This window comes from Caenorhabditis remanei, chromosome V, assembly GCF_010183535.1.
Source record: "Caenorhabditis remanei strain PX506 chromosome V, whole genome shotgun sequence".
In the NCBI taxonomy this organism is placed as follows: domain Eukaryota; kingdom Metazoa; phylum Nematoda; class Chromadorea; order Rhabditida; family Rhabditidae; genus Caenorhabditis; species Caenorhabditis remanei.
In genome coordinates, this window is record NC_071332.1 from 12,802,075 (window position 1) to 12,819,813 (window position 17,739).

General features: G+C 40.4%; 11 protein-coding genes across 11 annotated transcripts; 5 read left to right on the forward strand and 6 right to left on the reverse strand.

Annotated features, from left to right (window-relative positions):
- Nucleotides 1-990: 990 nt before the first annotated feature.
- On the forward strand, nucleotides 991-2,997 carry GCK72_019433 (uncharacterized protein; the record flags this gene model as incomplete). The annotated part of the gene is made up of 7 exons (XM_003115214.2): nucleotides 991-1,243; nucleotides 1,288-1,331; nucleotides 1,968-2,069; nucleotides 2,182-2,332; nucleotides 2,383-2,446; nucleotides 2,497-2,645; nucleotides 2,696-2,997. 7 exons carry the CDS (start codon nucleotides 991-993, stop codon nucleotides 2,995-2,997), a joined length of 1,065 nt encoding a protein of 354 aa, XP_003115262.2.
- Nucleotides 2,998-3,540: 543 nt separating this feature from the next.
- Nucleotides 3,541-4,209, forward strand: GCK72_019434 (uncharacterized protein; the record flags this gene model as incomplete). The annotated part of the gene is made up of 3 exons (XM_003115188.2): nucleotides 3,541-3,576; nucleotides 3,625-4,095; nucleotides 4,141-4,209. 3 exons carry the CDS (start codon nucleotides 3,541-3,543, stop codon nucleotides 4,207-4,209), a joined length of 576 nt encoding a protein of 191 aa, XP_003115236.2.
- Nucleotides 4,210-4,784: 575 nt separating this feature from the next.
- On the forward strand, nucleotides 4,785-5,374 carry GCK72_019435 (uncharacterized protein; the record flags this gene model as incomplete). The annotated part of the gene is made up of 5 exons (XM_053733022.1): nucleotides 4,785-4,892; nucleotides 4,947-5,018; nucleotides 5,062-5,115; nucleotides 5,165-5,227; nucleotides 5,276-5,374. The coding sequence occupies 5 exons, from the start codon at nucleotides 4,785-4,787 to the stop codon at nucleotides 5,372-5,374; spliced, it is 396 nt and encodes a 131-aa protein (XP_053581935.1).
- Nucleotides 5,375-5,868: 494 nt separating this feature from the next.
- On the reverse strand, nucleotides 5,869-6,819 carry GCK72_019436 (uncharacterized protein; the record flags this gene model as incomplete). Its single annotated transcript, XM_053733023.1, has 5 exons — nucleotides 5,869-6,105; nucleotides 6,187-6,272; nucleotides 6,328-6,411; nucleotides 6,455-6,632; nucleotides 6,679-6,819. 5 exons carry the CDS (start codon nucleotides 6,817-6,819, stop codon nucleotides 5,869-5,871), a joined length of 726 nt encoding a protein of 241 aa, XP_053581936.1.
- Nucleotides 6,820-7,504: 685 nt separating this feature from the next.
- GCK72_019437 (uncharacterized protein) lies at nucleotides 7,505-8,172 on the reverse strand (the record flags this gene model as incomplete). The annotated part of the gene is made up of 3 exons (XM_003115412.2): nucleotides 7,505-7,645; nucleotides 7,693-7,971; nucleotides 8,065-8,172. The coding sequence occupies 3 exons, from the start codon at nucleotides 8,170-8,172 to the stop codon at nucleotides 7,505-7,507; spliced, it is 528 nt and encodes a 175-aa protein (XP_003115460.2).
- A 1,952-nt stretch (nucleotides 8,173-10,124) lies between these two features.
- GCK72_019438 (uncharacterized protein) lies at nucleotides 10,125-11,323 on the reverse strand (the record flags this gene model as incomplete). Its single annotated transcript, XM_003115337.2, has 3 exons — nucleotides 10,125-10,415; nucleotides 10,465-11,007; nucleotides 11,081-11,323. 3 exons carry the CDS (start codon nucleotides 11,321-11,323, stop codon nucleotides 10,125-10,127), a joined length of 1,077 nt encoding a protein of 358 aa, XP_003115385.2.
- Nucleotides 11,324-12,411: 1,088 nt separating this feature from the next.
- On the reverse strand, nucleotides 12,412-12,888 carry GCK72_019439 (uncharacterized protein; the record flags this gene model as incomplete). The annotated part of the gene is made up of 1 exon (XM_003115599.2): nucleotides 12,412-12,888. The coding sequence occupies one exon, from the start codon at nucleotides 12,886-12,888 to the stop codon at nucleotides 12,412-12,414; it is 477 nt and encodes a 158-aa protein (XP_003115647.2).
- A 151-nt stretch (nucleotides 12,889-13,039) lies between these two features.
- Nucleotides 13,040-13,423, forward strand: GCK72_019440 (uncharacterized protein; the record flags this gene model as incomplete). The annotated part of the gene is made up of 1 exon (XM_003115389.2): nucleotides 13,040-13,423. The coding sequence occupies one exon, from the start codon at nucleotides 13,040-13,042 to the stop codon at nucleotides 13,421-13,423; it is 384 nt and encodes a 127-aa protein (XP_003115437.1).
- A 791-nt stretch (nucleotides 13,424-14,214) lies between these two features.
- GCK72_019441 (uncharacterized protein) lies at nucleotides 14,215-14,625 on the reverse strand (the record flags this gene model as incomplete). Its single annotated transcript, XM_003115513.2, has 1 exon — nucleotides 14,215-14,625. The coding sequence occupies one exon, from the start codon at nucleotides 14,623-14,625 to the stop codon at nucleotides 14,215-14,217; it is 411 nt and encodes a 136-aa protein (XP_003115561.1).
- Nucleotides 14,626-14,863: 238 nt separating this feature from the next.
- On the forward strand, nucleotides 14,864-15,175 carry GCK72_019442 (uncharacterized protein; the record flags this gene model as incomplete). The annotated part of the gene is made up of 1 exon (XM_003115266.2): nucleotides 14,864-15,175. The coding sequence occupies one exon, from the start codon at nucleotides 14,864-14,866 to the stop codon at nucleotides 15,173-15,175; it is 312 nt and encodes a 103-aa protein (XP_003115314.1).
- Nucleotides 15,176-16,051: 876 nt separating this feature from the next.
- On the reverse strand, nucleotides 16,052-17,292 carry GCK72_019443 (uncharacterized protein; the record flags this gene model as incomplete). The annotated part of the gene is made up of 3 exons (XM_003115770.2): nucleotides 16,052-16,342; nucleotides 16,392-16,934; nucleotides 17,050-17,292. The coding sequence occupies 3 exons, from the start codon at nucleotides 17,290-17,292 to the stop codon at nucleotides 16,052-16,054; spliced, it is 1,077 nt and encodes a 358-aa protein (XP_003115818.2).
- Between the last annotated feature and the right edge of the window lie 447 nt (nucleotides 17,293-17,739).

Sequence of the window (17,739 nt, forward strand, 5' to 3'; positions counted from 1 at the left end):
GAAGATTCATCTGTTCAAGACAGTAATTTTATCTTTGTCTGTATTATACCGCTCTTTTCATCTTCATTTTCAGAAGTTAATATCAAGCTCTAGGTACCCTTCAAGAAGTCTCACACAAAGGTAAGGTTAGTTGGACTAATCAGAGTAAAAAGTCGGATATCTACCATTTCTAGTTTTTTCAGAGTGACCTTGGATGAAAACAATATAATTTCGGCGGCCTTTCTCTTCCGACGATTGGAAAATCAGAGGTCTTCTCGTGGTGACTTTGAGGATAAATCTATCAAGTGCTTCAAAACGAAAGGTTAGTTTCGAATAGTCTCTTATTCTAAAAACAGACAACTATACACAAGTTGATAATGAGAAAATGTATACATTTTATTTCGGTTTAATCTAAACAAATTGGACTAGCTTCCGGTCATGCACTCACCTTTTGTTTATACTCTATCTATTGATACATAGGCATAGAAACGAACATTCAAATTCTGATTCTGTCCTTAACACAAGACAAATTCTAAATATAACATGTATTATTTATTTTTAAGCTCGAACACTTTACACTCACTTGCAGAAGTTGTCCTTGGAAATTGTGTAAAAGGAAATGTCAAATGAGTACCGAAAAAATTTTCCGGAATAAGAATCATGCTTTAATTTTTCTATAGTTCGATCTGAACACTTCCTCATAGTTTTCTGGTTGATCCAGTTCTAGTTTTCCTCGACTTGTAGTCAATGTTTTTTCCTTTTAAATTTCTTCAATTCTGAATTCTCTTTCTATGATTTATTCTCAAATCAACATGATATATGCTTCATAGAACATAGTTTCCTGCAACAACTGTCTCTTCACTCATTTCAATTTCGAATTGGCTTAGAGTTGTTCAGTTCATTTTCTAATCGTTTTCGTAAAACCTGTTTCTATCCTTTTCTGAATTATGTTCTACTATCGCTTGATTTATCAATTTTCTTACTGTACTTTCTGATTTTTCAGGTTCAAGAATGCTCGGACAACTGATTGATGGAGCCAGGAGGATCTGGAGACGAATGTCGTCATCATCGGATACCCCAAAGTACAAACTGAGCGAAGGGATGGAGGCTACTGAGTACTTCCATCTTCGAGAATTAGCTGAAGAGCATCAAAGAATGCAGGAGGGTAAATCGAAGAAGGGATTCAGGCTGATGGAGATTCGATGCTCTCCAGAAGTCATCGATGCGAATGAAATCGTGGATTTCGAGAATTGGGAGAAATACGGTAGACACTAATTTTTATAGCAATGGAACCCTTATTGTTTTCAGAACACCGTCGTCGGGCATCTTTCAACCGTGGTGACTCTCCACTTGTAAGCGAAAGATCTAACTCACTGGATAATGACAGCGACGATGAAAGTTAGTTTATTTTCATACTCTAGATTGGAATCCGACCAGCTTTTATCTTTTTCTGTTCTCAATTGGTTTCTTTTAGCCGTGAGTGATGGTTGGTCGGAAGGCAGCTGGGAGTTTTCACGGGACTGCAAATAGATGAGATCGTCTTCAATTCTTTCTCAAGCATATCCGTTTTTGCTTCGCTTGTGCTCAGTTAATTACACCCTAAACAAGTTTCCAGATTTAACCGTAATTCTGGACTAATCCATGATCTTCCGCCTAAATTTCTGATTGTTTTATAAGTTAACCTTGATAGATGCATTATTTTCGTGTTATTTGCACTAATTTGTCCATGAAAGTTCGTTTTCATGACCAGAAAATGCAGTGTCTAATGAGTTTTTACAGTAATCAACAAAACTTTATGGGCGATATTGCGCATGCGCCTTTAAATGATACTGTGAATTGTTTATGGCGCGAAGAATTGAATTTCAGTTTTCGAAACAATATTTCATTTTCCTTTTTTGTTGCGCACTGTTGTGCCGTTTTTTTTGTTTTCACATCCGTTTTTAAACAATTTTTCGCCTACTTTTCAACTAGTTTCTCAATAATTTCAGGTTCATCAATCTAAAATGGCCGACAGAGACAGAGAGCGGAAGAAAAATGAGCCGAACAAGGACAAAGAAGAAGGAAAAGAAGAGCAAGAAGAAGATGATGACGTAAGTGAATTTACTATCAAGTTCCGTTCCCTTTCATCTTGACAGTGGTCTCATTTCGTCGTTTTCTATTCTAAAAGACACGTTTACTGAGAAGATAACTATTGTTTTTCAGTTTCGCCCGATTCAACGAGACAGAGAAAAACCAGACGAATCTTTGGTGACGCGGAAACTAATGGAGGCTCTCGCCAAAAAGAGACGAGATGAACGGAAAAGAAAGATGGACGAGGATGAAACCATGGAAGTTGATAAACCATCCACTAGTGGTAAACCGTAAAAAATCTGTTAGATTAAAATGAGCTCATTTATATTTTAGGTCCTCAAAATACTCGAGAAGGATCTTCAAATCCTAAAAGAGGGAAAAAGGATGATAGTCCACCGTAAGCTTGCATTACATACCCTAAACTCTGAAATCGCATTACAACTTCAGGCCAGACGATTCCGGACCAGGTCCAAGTCAAGTCGATCCAAAATGGAAGTACAGAGGAAAACAAGACTCAAGCGACGACGAAGATGACGCAACAAGTGTCAAACAGACAAGCGCTCGTGACGAATCGTTACTGGACAAGTTCAAGAGGAGTAAGCGTTTTTGGTCTAACATCATTAAAATATATGCTTTTCACTTTCAGATCTCGAAAAAGTTCGTGAATGGTGGAGAGACGTGCAAATCCTCCCGTTCTTGCGAAGTACCGCGGAATGCTCTGGAGAAACCACCACTCATACCTACAAACCATTCGGTTCTGATTATGCGACGTCTAGTGCGCCTCCAAGCCCTGCTCCCAGTCGGCCACCAAGCAGCGCTCAATCGAAAGGCTCGTCTATCAAACGTTCCGGTTCTGAATCGTCGTTGGATTCAGAGCTTCACTCGGCGCGTGATGAGTCGAGCGATGACGAAGAACAGAAGTTTGCATATGCTTCGCCGAACTATTAAAGAACCTTGACCACGAATTCAATCTGTTATGTAATTCTGTATCATTTTCAATTACTCGCCACTCACTATTTTGTACTATTTTTTGTTATCTTGTTCTATGAAAGTGATTCAAATATTTATTTGGGATATTTTTCTTTCTCCTTCCGATGCTTCTTGCCGTTTTGTAATTATCTTCCCTGTAAACATCTGTTGAATTTTCGAAGCTGATTAGTATAATCGTAATAGCGGGCTATCTCGGGAGATTCGAATAACGCAAATGCGATGCACAACGTCCAGAGTCCTAAAGCTGTTAGATTTCAGAGAAGAAAAACTCATGCAAAAGGCTTGCTACTCACCTGTGTACTATTTTTTGCTATAGTTTCTCTTCATTTCCCGTTCACTTACTGGCTATCATGCAATTGTAATTTGTGCCATAAAAATTATTTTGTTTTGACGTTTTTCTATTCTACTATAGTATACTAGTAACCGTGAAGTCGGTTGTAGTATCTTTGTTATTCGTCCTTACCTTCTTCCATCTTTTCTTTTTAAGCCAGTTTCAAGAAGATGACCGATAAGAACAAACTGTTCGACTTCTCGCAGGTAGCAGCTGGCGCCCCAAAAATGTCATGTAGACGTCTCAATTTCCAGGACGATCGATCGGCACAGCAATCATCTACTGCCGACCTCCAACAATCAACGCCTTCTAGCACTATCCGACTTCTCCATTCAAAGTCGCCGGTGTCAGGTTCAACTACTCCCACTGCAACTAAATCACCATCCCCAAAAAAGACGACGCCTCTTCAATACAACCAGATGATGGCTATGGTGAACGCTGGCTTCATCCATCCAAACCAAATCCCGGCGCATCCCACGCCACCTTCATCATCAACTTCTATGCCGACAGCCCAACAAACTTCGTTCATTCCCCATCAACAAATGGTTGCCCACCAACATGCCGCCTACTACAACACTGAAATGCAACAGCGACGTCAGCTGGAGGAACAGCTCATGTTGGCTAATAGAGAGGTGGCAAGATTGAAGTATGAAGTGGTCCGATTGAAGAAAGAAAATGCGTTGAATCGAAGGGAAGCAGAAGCTTACAAGGGGCTCTATGATTCGGTATGAGTTTTGAATTATTTCCGTTCAGAAACTTTATATTTCCAGCTCAAAGGAGACCATACCGTCATCGATTCAAACCCCACTCCCCAAAAAGAAAGAGATCGAGCAATATGAAAACTAATAATGATATCCAATAATTATCTGATTTTCAATGTTTTATATTCTCCGTTTTCACTTTTTTATAATCACATGTATTCAGAAAATTACCGTTGTTTTATCGCACGCTTTGTCATCGTTGTATCCCCACCAAAACCCTCTAATTGTGAAGTATCTTGTCCTTTTGTACTTTGTATTTACTTTTTTACCAGATGACAGTTTCAATAAAGTATGGTTTATGATTGATTGTTTTAAAGATATTCTATTTCTTGTGTAATGGAGTCTGGAAAGTCGGTGGAAAGATTGAACTGATTCGGATGAAAATATGTGGGAATTGACATTTTGATGAACAAACAGGGAGAAATTCTCTTCGTATTATCCAGAATACTATATCTTCAAAAAGCGAACGTTTCGAATGAAAATTTCAGCAGAATCTTGTGATTTCTAGATACCGATTGAAGCCCCATGACACATTTCACAAGAATTCAGAATATTCTTACTTGTATATTTCGAAAAAAAACGTGTTGAAAACGAAACTTTCACACTGAAATATCTTCAATCTAATCTTCAGAACTCGGACAATTTTTTTAGTCATGAATTCAAATGATTCGGTAACGAACGCATTTGGAGTATCGAAGAAAATTGTGGCGAAGAATCAACAGACTTTTGGAAATGTCACGGGTTTGAAAATGCTGGAACAGGTGAGAAATGACAGTGATAAGTTGAATTCTAATCCGAAAATTATTTTTTTTCAGGGATTCCGAAAACAAGAGAAGAATGAGAATGAGGTAGTGAACTCAACAGATGAACAGACCACTGACTGTCAGGTAATTGGATATATCAACTACACGTATATGCTAACGTTTTTAGAATCCACCAGCTGATTCTGACAATCGAAACAGAAAAAGATATTTGCCTATTACGGTTAGAGTTCAAAAAATCAAATTGTTCTACATTAATTTCAAAATTTCAGAATGCTCCAGATCAAGAGCCGCATGTCTCATCCAGTCAGGGTGGAGTTTCAGATCATTCCCGTGTAATTATTCTTAGAAAAATTCCAGAGACCATACTTTTATCCTTTCAGACCCCATCTCCTGCCAAACTTACTTCGCGCCGCCCATCAGTCAGTGGAGTGTCTTCAACTGGACTGAAATTGAGAATCCTTCTGCTCTCCGAAGATTAATAATCACATCTTCGAAACCTTCCTTTTCAATCTTTTTGTCTCTGTGTCGGCGTGTAAAGCGCATGATCCCATTCCTCATGAAACTCTGAAATTCATCCCAAAATGTTAAAATATTCTCTAACCTCTTGTTCCTTTACCCCCACGCTTGCCTCGCATGTACTTTCCTGTTCTAATAACTGAAACCAGTCTGTGATACAAAGATATGAACTCATAAAAATCGAATAAAATACTCATTGCATGGCTTTTCTTCAACAATCAAAACAAATTTTCAGATTTCACGAATCCTGGATTATAATCGGACACTCTAGTTGTAAGTATTCAATGAATTTATTGTAACAAATATACAGAAAACGCAAGCAGCAGATATGCATCAATTCTCGTAGGCCAAACAAATCTGTCCATCCAACTCAACTCGACAAAATATATTGGAAGAAATCAAATAGGAAAAATCGAATTGACTGCAAACAACATCAAAATTGTAGCCAAACTCCTTTTTAGCTCCTTGTGAAATCCTCAGTTTGGAGACGGAGACGTTGGAAGTCATTGACTAAAAAATGAATTCTTCTCTCACTCTCTTTCAGAATACTTGCCTCTTCCATTATCTGCTGAAGACGTGCACTTGAACACTTCTCTGGTTTCTCAGTCTTCGATCCTTGAGCTCGTCGAATTCCACGAATTCCATTCATTGACTTGTAAGCTTGGAGAGAAGTTTCGAAATTTGAGAGAGCATTCTGAAAATTCTGGGGATTGTTGTTATTCTCGATCTCCAAGTGATAGAAAAAAGGTCTAAACTAGAACAAAAATTGTGTTACTACGTCTACATCCAGATCGTTTTTGGCAGATGAAGTGTCTGTTCTGCTCTTCTGGATTACGGTATCAAAGGTGTCGACGGGAGTTTCTGAAACCACTAGAGATTTTATTCAGAAGTTTTAGAAGTCAGAGAAGTGAAGTACCTTTCGCAGAAGTGACTTGAATCGGAGAATTCTGAGGGGCACTCATGTAAGATGGGACTGTGTTGAATGGAGCATTGTAACTACCTTAAAAATGTAAACTTAGAAAAGAATACTTCGGATTGGTTACTTGTGAAAACAGGAGTCTGTTGATAAGAATTATGGAATTGAGTCTGAATTGGAATTGGTTGAGATTGAGAAATTGCATAGAATTGTGGTTGTTGTTGGAATATAGTAGGAGGAGGTGGACGGAAAGAAACTGGTGGATACGACTGGTATGGCTGGAACGGACGGCCACAAGGGGATGGCTGAAATCAAGATGTCTGTCTTGTCGTCTGTTTGTCCTTCTCTTACCGGACAATAACTTCTTGCAACTGGCAACGGAGCAGCACATCCACACTGTTGAGGTCTACACCCACAACCTCCGCCTCCATTGAAGAATAAACAATGAGAGAATCCGAATAATGTCATGGATAAAATCAGAATATGAACCATGGTACAGTAGTACAATATTACGCAACAATGAGAAGAAATTAAGAGAGAAAAGCCAAAACGAGAGAAGTGAAAGTGGGCGGAAGTGGTGAAACGCCTTTCCGAAAATGAACCTAAACCGGAGGTTCGAAGTGTCAAAAGCTTCTTTCCGGTAATTACTGTATGTGGTGAGGGGATTCAAAAAGAGTGTTTGAAAACGAGAGACTCAGAGAAAAGAGAGAAGAAACTACTGCTGAAAATGAAAACCATAACAACAAAGATGGTAAATTATGCATAGTAAGTGAAAGGCTAGCTGCAAAGCAAAGCATTTGAGTAGATAGGTGTTTGATGTGTTGGAAAAATATGAGTATTCGAAGGGACTTCGGTTTTCATGCTGATTTTATTCCATCTTGGAGACATCTAGACGTACAGACACTCATACAGGAAAGTTGTTGAAATCTGAGAGAACTGCAACAAATTAAGAAAGTTTATTTCCAAAAAACAAAGAAAATAAATATCAAAACGTACAGATAGAAAAAGAACCCGCTAATATATCAATGGAAAATAATGAAAATTTCAAGCTTCGCAAAATGAAAAATCAAACCGCAAATATGTTTTTTTCATCAAAATCGGAGCAAATCATACACACAAAAAGTCTACCGGTATCAGTGATCAGTTATTACTATTCCATATTATTTCTTAATTTTGTTTAGAACCCAGCATCAGCCATTTGTTGAGCCATATTATCGTCGAATTCAATATTTTGTTCTGGTTTTGGCTCTTTTTCATAATTTGGAAGTGGTGGGAGCAGACGACGTGGCAAATTGTTGAGCATCGTATTCTCCAGAACCTGGAAAAAAGGAAGAACTTCCACAGAGTTCGTCACGCCCTACTTACCTTCGAATAGACTCCCTTATTACACAATGGGGTGGTGCAGACACAGAGAAGAGATGCTTGTTCTCCTGGAGATGCTGGTGGTCCTACGTGTCTTCTTTGTCGAACGGGCGGTGACAATTCAGTCATATCAATGTTTTGACACATACTTGCTCCCGGCATCATCATGAGATATTGATAGATTGGAGTGTTCGGTGGAGTGCAGAATTTACGGACAATCGAACGACCCGAATGATACATTACTGCCATTGAGCAGGATGTGGAATTCTCGCAGATTGTTTTCTGGAAGATATCAGTTTAATTTCTAAAAACTCTTCGATAGTTGTAATCTGAAAAGTTTTTTTTTCCAAAAACCTCATTAAAATTTTCACTCACTCTATCAATGCACGGTCCACTTTTAGTCAATTCCGTATTGCATGTGTAGCATTCGAAAGCATGACCGAGTTGTAAAACTGTCAGAGTTATCACAAAAAGTTTCAGCATGTTTTTTTGGAACTGATCTGTAAATAGAATAGTAACTGATCTTTTTGTAGTTATGACTTTCGAACGAAGTGGTCATGTTGGTCATAAGACCCAACAATACAAATCTCATTACGAAGAACGAAAAACGGACAAGAAGATGGATCCGGTTTTTGAAAAGATGCAATTTCAGGATGGGTAATTGAAAAATGAATGGTAAATAATAGTGGTATCTGCTGACAGAGGAGGAGGGGAACAGTCTAAAGTTAAAAGAACAAGGAGTGGACGGTTGGATTTGAAGGTTATTGAATTGGAACTCTGAAAAACTGGTAGTTCAAAAAAACGACTCAAGGCTGATCTAGGCCAAATGATGCAATTAGCTCCTCTAACATTTCAGTCAAATCAAGGAGAAATTAGTTTCAGAATTATCAAGTAAAGGATGTTGCCCTGAAAACGGGAAAATGAGAAAAGAGCGTCTAGTAGGTATGTATCGAAAGTACCAAACTCTTCACAATAAGATTTCCTTATACTACATAATCTCGAAAACGAGAAATCACCACTTCCATTGGCAGATCTAGACTTTTTTTTCCAGAATTGTCTGTTATCCATTTTCCCATGAAGATTACAAACAACAACACATTCTAATTGACTAATACCATCACTACCATCATCGTCTTCATCACACCAATAAAGTGATAAATTGGGTGGTATAACTGACAAACGGGCTTTTTTTGTATGTGTACGTGTGTATGTCCTCCTGAAGAAGAAGAAGAGGACAAACGATTAGAGGGTGAAGAGAAAAAGAAGGAAAAGCTGATGAGAAAAAAGAAAAAAGGAATAGAAGAGGAGACTGGTTGGTATATGTCCTGACGGACATCCACACCAAATTATGATCCGAAAGACGGAAATTCTGAGATGAAGGGGTGGAGATTATTATCAAGAAGAATTTATTTTTCGTTCATTCAGGAACGAAAACTTCTGGATCAATTTTAGATGTTGAGAGTTGGGAGGTAGATACAGGAGAAACTGAAAAATGTACACTTATCTCAAAAGAGAGTAAAGTTTCTGTGCAGAGTGATACAACGTTTAGTCAAAAGTCAAATGAGTTTAAGTATAACATTTTCCTTCTCAGTTACTAGTAAGGACGCAAGATTAATTCATCTACTTAATTAGTTATCTTGGATTACTGTAGTTATTAGAATCTCTAAATTCCCAAATCATTTGAATATCTGAAAATGGGAAACCGGAAACTTCAAAGAAGCAACAGCAAAAAACTAAAGAAGACCCTACTCATTTTCTAATTCCACTTGCCATTTGACCTGTTGAAAGTGTGAAATTACAACCATTTGAGTACAGAACTTGTCGTTTCTTTTTTCTCACTTTTGCAATGGTTTGCCTTCTTTTTACTATTTGATCAAAAAGATAAGCAAAAAATGTTCGAAAAGACACGTGGAATGGAGAAGGAGAAGAAGAATAAGTGTACTAAACTAATACTATTAGTTTTTCGTCTTTTTCCTCATTCCTTTTCAAGTGTCTTGTTTTTTCGTGTTTGTGGCAAATGAAGGAGGAACAAGAGGAACGACGACTCAAACATACTTGACACAATTCTAGGTAGAACTGAATTAATGTAGAAAATGGAATAGTTGGTTGTGTTCTTTTTTGGACAAGAATTCGAGAAAACTGAATGAAAGGAGAAGAAGAAGAAGGAGAAGCTATGATATCCCGGGGAGAGGGTGAAGCGATTGAAATGGAAAACGACCCAGTTTTGATAAGATGTGTTCGTCTCACTGTTGTTTGGAAAAACTGGATCTAGGTTCAAGATGAATTGCCGATAAGGGTACGAGAGTTTATAAAGAATAAAACAATACAACAAACAATAAAGAATCAGTCGATTACCAAAATGAAGGGCTCAGTTTCAATGAAAAGTTTCAATGAAAGTGAAAATTTAAAACAAAAAAGCAACCGGGACAATATAATTATTTCGATTGGGATGGTAGAGTTGGCACTTCGAACGGAACATACATGTCATTCGTTTGTTGGGTGACACGGATGAATGTGGCACGCTTGGCGAGTTCCTTGAGCTGCTTGGAGCCCGTGTATGTGCATGCCGATCGGATTCCTCCAAGAATGTCTTGCACAGTACAGTTGACGTCTCCTCTGTATGGGATTGTGACAGTCTTTCCCTCCGACGCACGATACTCAGCAACGGATCCGTGGTGCTTCTTCATGGCAGTATCCGAACTCATTCCATAGAAGAGTTTGAATTTCTAAAAATTTCAAATTAATATTACAGATTTAGTATAACAATTTCCCTACCTTTCCATTATGCTCGATGAGATCTCCTCCGCTTTGATCGTGTCCAGCGAAGAGTCCTCCGATCATGACGAAGTCTGCTCCGGCACCGAAGGCCTTGGCTACATCTCCTGGGTTGCTGCAACCACCGTCACTCATCACATGTCCGTTGAGACCATGAGCAGCGTCGGCGCACTCTAACACAGCACTGAGCTGTGGGTATCCAACTCCAGCCTTCTTGCGAGTGGTGCAGACCGATCCTGGTCCGATTCCGACCTTGACAATATCGGCTCCTGAGAGAATAAGCTCTTCGACCATTTCTCCGGTTACAACGTTTCCAGCCATGATGGTATGGGTTGGATAGGCTTCGCGCACACGACGGATGAAGTCCACGAACGATTCCGAATATCCATTGGCTACATCAAGACAGATGCATTTGAGCTGTGGCAGGGCCTTGATGACTTCGTTGAGTTTGTTCCAGTCATTTTCGGAGATTCCAGAAGAAATTGCGAGGTTGTTGAAAGTTTCGACAGGAACCGAGGCGGCGAAAGCCTTCCACTCATCGACCTGAAAAATGTTAATTTGATTTTCCGGTCGACGGAGGGCAATGTCTTTATTACTGCTAAAACTAGATGCTTACTGAGTAGTGTTTATGAATGGTGGTGAACATTTTGTGGTTGTTCAGAGCACTGGCCATCTCAAAGGTTCCAACAGTGTCCATGTTTGATGCGACCACTGGGACTCCGGTGTATGTGGCCTTGGAGTTTCGGAAGATGTACTCCCGATCCAGGTCGACATCGGCCCGACTCTTGAGGGTGGAGCGTTTCGGACGGAGAAGGACGTCCTTAAAATCGAGCTTAGGCTCGAACTCGATGCGAGGCATCTCGTTCGTTCAATTACGCTAAAAGAATTGCATTTAAGGCGGTTTGGATTGGAGATTTTAAGTAAGCTGGGATAGAAAAGTTTTAGAACGTGAACTGTTTTGCAAAAACATTTTTAAAAATCAAAAAAATGGCATCAAGTTATTGGTTGTGTCCATTCTTATTTGAATCGTTCTTCGGTGGCGGGGCGGTACGTCTGTTAGGACACACCATCATTCTCCATTCTGTAGATTTGTTGTGTGATGCGTTACTGGACAAATAAAAAGGCCTAAAAGAAACCCTATTGTGACGTCATACGGTGTTTGGATACTTTGAAACATCTCAACGTCATTGATTCACAGGACTCTTGTCGCAATGGGGCTCCTTTCTCACTAGAGTCGTTCGGGTAGACCCTTCCATCTAACACCTTGCAATATGCTACGGTATTCCAGTTGTCCATGATGTATGCATCAGGAAGTATACAACACCAGGTTTTCAATATATCAGAATTTTTTTAAAGTAGTTGGTTCAACTTAAAAGAACTCTTAAAAGACCAAAAATATAGACGAAAACCTACTTTGTACTATTCAGCTCCGTTTATTGGCTATATTCCTAAAGTAGTAACACACGGTTCAGTTCCATGCAGTCTCCTTTCTTGTTCGGGTAGCCCACTACTTCTAACATCTTGCCACAGTCCTTTGGCGCACATTGGGTTGGCTCCCACAATACTATCAAGAAAAAGCACTCAGCTTGAAAAATACCAAAGCAGTTATTCATATATCTCCCTCTTGAATTTTGCGCAGAGTATTGGATGAAACCAATTTCCCTTTTCTGACTGTAAACTCTGTAGAGAACAAGTTCTTCTTTTCTGAAAAAATTGAGAATACAGTATTCTTGAGTGAGAATTACTGATAGGACTTTATTGTGAAATATCATTAAAAAACTATTTTTAAAATCAAAACAATCTCTGAACCATAGTTATTTCATAGTTGGAAAATAAGATGAAAAAATGAAAACAGTTTTATTTATCAAATAAAATTTGGATTTTCAAATATTTGTGGCCCTAAAGAGGGCCGTTGGGTTCGGTAGAAGGATGCTTTCAGCTGATAGCTTACTTGCTTGAGGTGTACTTGGTAACAGCCTTGGTTCCCTCAGAGACAGCGTGCTTGGCGAGCTCTCCTGGAAGAATCAAACGGACGGCCGTTTGAATTTCGCGGGAAGAGATGGTCGATCTCTTGTTGTAGTGAGCAAGACGAGAGGCCTCGGCGGCGATGCGCTCGAAGACGTCATTGACGAACGAGTTCATGATCGACATAGCCTTGGAAGAGACTCCAGTGTCTGGATGAACCTGCTTGAGTACACGGTAGATGTACACAGAGTAGGACTCCTTACGGGCATGCTTTCTCTTCTTTCCGTCCTTTGGCTTGGTGACGGTCTTGGCGGCTTTCTTGGCTCCTTTAGCAGATGGCTTTGGTGGCATGATGAGAGATTGGACTTGATGACAAGTGTAAGGAATTGGGTCGTCTCCATTCCTATTTGAATTGTTCTCCGGTGACGGGGCGGGACTTCTGTGGGGACACACCGTCATTCTGCTCCGCATGCCGAGTACACAGTCTCTGCTTGCTTCATCGTCTCTCTCTCTCTCTCACTCACCGCCTACCCACCGGACAATCGTATAAATAGAAGAAGGACACCCTCTATTCATCAGATCGTATTCTACATCTACCAACCCATCAACCATGTCTGGACGCGGAAAGGGAGGAAAAGCAAAGACCGGAGGAAAGGCCAAGTCCCGCTCATCAAGAGCCGGACTCCAATTCCCCGTTGGACGTCTTCATCGTATTCTCCGTAAAGGAAACTACGCTCAACGTGTTGGAGCCGGAGCACCAGTTTACCTGGCTGCGGTTCTCGAATACCTCGCTGCTGAGGTTCTCGAGTTGGCTGGAAACGCTGCCCGTGACAACAAGAAGACCAGAATTGCCCCAAGACATCTTCAACTTGCCGTCCGTAACGACGAGGAATTGAACAAGCTGTTGGCTGGAGTTACCATCGCTCAAGGAGGAGTTCTTCCAAACATCCAAGCAGTTCTTCTCCCAAAGAAGACTGGAGGAGACAAGGAATAGGAACTTTCTCTCTGAAATCTATTTACCGAACCCAACGGCCCTCTTTAGGGCCACAAATGTCCAGAAATCCAAATATTTTAATTGTTGAATACATTTTTCCGTAATATTTCCAGTTGTATATTAACAGATTGATACGAATCAGAAAAACAACGACTTCACAATGTCTCGCGTTGGCAATCTATAATACATTTTGAACTGTATGTAACCTTTTTTAAAATCTTTTTTCATAAATCTTTTTGTCACCAATCGATAGAAACTATCTGGCAATATCCAATACAAATAGCCTCTCTGATGGAAAGATAGTTTCTTTGATTCTGAGTTCTTAGATCTTCATGAACCAGCTGTGAAAGCATCTATATTCAGTCTTGTCTTCCCTTCGAAACATAATTTCAAAAAAAAAAAGAGTTTTGGCTTTTTTTTTTACAGAGAATGCCATATCTCGAAATTCAAATAAAGTATAATTTCTGATAACAAGCGAGAAAGAGTCTTATGTTTCAACTGACAACATTCTCTGGAAATGAAATATATTTTGGAGCGAAATATTTAGAAAGCTAGTTCGAAAATAATCTTTTATTCAACTTCGACAGAATCAAAAAAAGAGTTTCGAGTATTTTGATAGATTTTCAGAAGGTTTAAAATGACAAACAATTGAATGAAACGAACATTAATAATATATTTATTGAAACAGGGAACATTTGGATTTTTAATATATTTGTGGCCCTAAAGAGGGCCGTTGGGTTCGGTTGTTGTTTAAAGAATTGAAACGGTCTCAAGATCCAAAAATTGGAAATTTAAGCACGCTCTCCTCGGATACGTCTGGCCAATTGGATGTCTTTTGGCATGATGGTGACTCGCTTGGCGTGGATTGCGCACAAGTTGGTGTCCTCAAAAAGTCCGACGAGGTAAGCCTCGGCGGCCTCTTGAAGAGCCATGACGGCGGAAGATTGGAAGCGAAGGTCAGTCTTGAAATCTTGAGCGATCTCTCTGACAAGTCGCTGGAATGGCAACTTGCGGATGAGGAGCTCAGTAGATTTCTGGTAACGTCTGATCTCACGGAGAGCGACGGTTCCTGGACGGTAACGATGTGGCTTCTTGACTCCTCCTGTAGCTGGGGCCGACTTGCGGGCAGCCTTGGTGGCCAATTGCTTTCTTGGAGCCTTTCCTCCGGTCGATTTGCGGGCGGTTTGCTTGGTACGAGCCATTTCAATTTGGAATCCGAATGGGATGTGAAGAACACTGACGGAGATGTGGTTATATAGTGGATGCGATGGAGGTGCGGTGGCGGGGCGGAGACATAGGAATAGTCGTGGAGCAGAGCGGTTGGTGTGTCCCGACCGAAAGACTCCTCCCAGCCACCGCACAATGCCTCAGACTGTATAAAAGGAGGAGAGTAGAATATGTTGTCATCTCACTTGTGAGTCTTCATCAACTGCATTCAACATGTCCGGACGTGGAAAGGGAGGAAAAGGTCTCGGAAAAGGAGGAGCCAAGCGCCATCGTAAAGTTCTTCGTGACAACATCCAAGGAATCACGAAGCCAGCAATTCGCCGTCTCGCCAGAAGAGGAGGAGTCAAGCGTATTTCTGGACTCATCTATGAGGAAACTCGTGGAGTCCTGAAGGTGTTCCTCGAGAACGTCATCCGTGATGCCGTCACCTACTGCGAGCACGCCAAGAGAAAGACTGTCACTGCCATGGACGTCGTCTATGCTTTGAAGCGTCAAGGAAGAACCCTGTACGGATTCGGAGGATAATTTCATTATCTTTTCCCGATTCATACAATCAAACCAACCGAACCCAACGGCCCTCTTTAGGGCCACAAACATTTACAAAATCCAATTGTTCTGTTTCAAATAAATAAATAACTTTTCATTTTCTCACAAAATTTAGCACTGACTACGAGACTTTGTTTTTGTCCTCACTGATTTGTTTCGCATCCTTGATCTCATGAACTCCAACATCAGAAACCTGAAAAATCCTGGAAACACTATTTGCTCTTTTTAAAGTTCTGGCACTGAATTAAGATTCTGAAAGCATCGCGGGAACAGATATTAAGCCCTATTTGGTCAGAAAAGATCCAGATCGCTCAGAACAAAAAATCAATAGACGTCTTCAGACGGACTGTGTGTAGATTCATTGTGTCACATGGTACTGGACAAATAGAAAAGGTTAAAAAGCAACTGGGGACTGATGTGACGTCATACGGTATGTAAATACCTTGAAACATCGAAATTGCAATATGTTCCGGAATTCCAGTTGTTCATGATATTTCATGAAGTTTACGACACCTAGATTTCCAATGTCGTATTTGAATTATATACTTGACACAATTCTAGGTAGAACTGAATTAATGTAGAAAATAGAATAGTTCTTTTATGGGAAACAATTCGAGAAAACTGAATGTAAGAAGATCGAGAGGCTATGATGTCCCGGGAGAGGGTGAAGCGATTGATATGGAAAACGACCCAGTTTTGATAAGATGCGTGTGTGTGTGTGTTCGTCTCAATGTTGTTTGGAAAAAAAACTGGATCTAGGTTCCGAGAGTTTATGAATCATATACAATAAAAAATTCAATGAAAAGCTATGAAAAAGTGAAAGTTTAAAACAAAAAAGCAACCGGGACAATATAATTATTTCGATTGGGATGGGAGAGTTGGCACCTCGAACGGAACATACATGTCATTCGTTTGTTGGGTGACACGGATGAATGTGGCACGCTTGGCAAGTTCCTTGAGCTGCTTCGAGCCCGTGTATGTGCATGCCGATCGGATTCCTCCAAGAATGTCTTGCACAGTACAGTTGACGTCTCCTCTGTATGGGATTGTGACAGTCTTTCCCTCCGACGCACGATACTCAGCAACGGATCCATGGTGCTTCTTCATGGCAGTATCCGAACTCATTCCATAAAAGAGTTTGAACTTCTGAAAATATAAAATAAACATCACAGATTTATTATAACAATTTCCCTACCTTTCCATTATGCTCGATGAGATCTCCTCCGCTTTGATCGTGTCCAGCGAAGAGTCCTCCGATCATGACGAAGTCTGCTCCAGCACCGAAGGCCTTGGCTACATCTCCTGGGTTGCTGCAACCACCGTCACTCATCACATGTCCGTTGAGACCATGAGCAGCGTCGGCGCACTCCAACACAGCACTGAGCTGTGGGTATCCAACTCCAGCCTTCTTGCGAGTGGTGCAAACCGATCCTGGTCCGATTCCGACCTTGACAATATCGGCTCCTGAGAGAATAAGCTCTTCGACCATCTCTCCAGTGACCACGTTTCCAGCCATGATGGTATGGGTTGGGTAGGCTTCGCGCACACGACGGATGAAGTCCACGAACGATTCCGAATATCCATTGGCTACATCAAGACAGATGTATTTGAGCTGTGGTAGGGCCTTGATGACTTCGTTGAGTTTGTTCCAGTCATTTTCGGAGATTCCAGAAGAAATTGCGAGGTTGTTGAAAGTTTCGACAGGAACCGAGGCGGCGAAAGCCTTCCACTCATCGACCTGAAAAATGTTATTTTAATATCTATATGAATCTTTACTTTCACTAAAATGATTTTTTTAATTGAGTTTCTGGCCGACGGAGGGGAGTGTATTACTGCTAAAACTAGATGCTTACCGAGTAGTGTTTATGAATGGTGGTGAACATTTTGTGGTTGTTCAGAGCACTGGCCATCTCGAAGGTTCCAACAGTGTCCATGTTTGATGCGACCACTGGGACTCCGGTGTATGTGGCCTTGGAGTTTCGGAAGATGTACTCCCGATCCAGGTCGACATCGGCACGACTCTTGAGGGTGGAGCGTTTCGGACGGAGAAGGACGTCCTTAAAATCGAGCTTAGGCTCGAACTCGATGCGAGGCATCTCGTTCGTTCGATTACCCTGAAAGAATAACATTCTAGTTGAACTGGATTTGTGAGTAAGCGGAGCGTTGAAAACTTTCAGAGCGTTTACTGCTTTAAAATCTACAAACAAAGCTAACGACACCATAAAGGACATAAATAACTCTGAATAAACACACAGAGGGGTGAAATGGACAGAAGTTTTGACTATCAATTTTGAAAAACGCGGGCACGCGCTTATCAATGAATGCGATAAAAGTTGGCGGCGAAATTGAATGATGAACTGTTTGGGCGGTATCAGAATTTATGTATATTTTTGTGCACAGCGAAAATCGAAACTTGCACTTATAAAAACACTTGAAAAATTTAGTTTTAGGCGATTTGACTGAAATAAAAACGCCGTATTTACTTCTTCGAAAACCCAGGAAATTTGGGAACACTGAAAAATTAAAATTTGGAACGTGTTTAA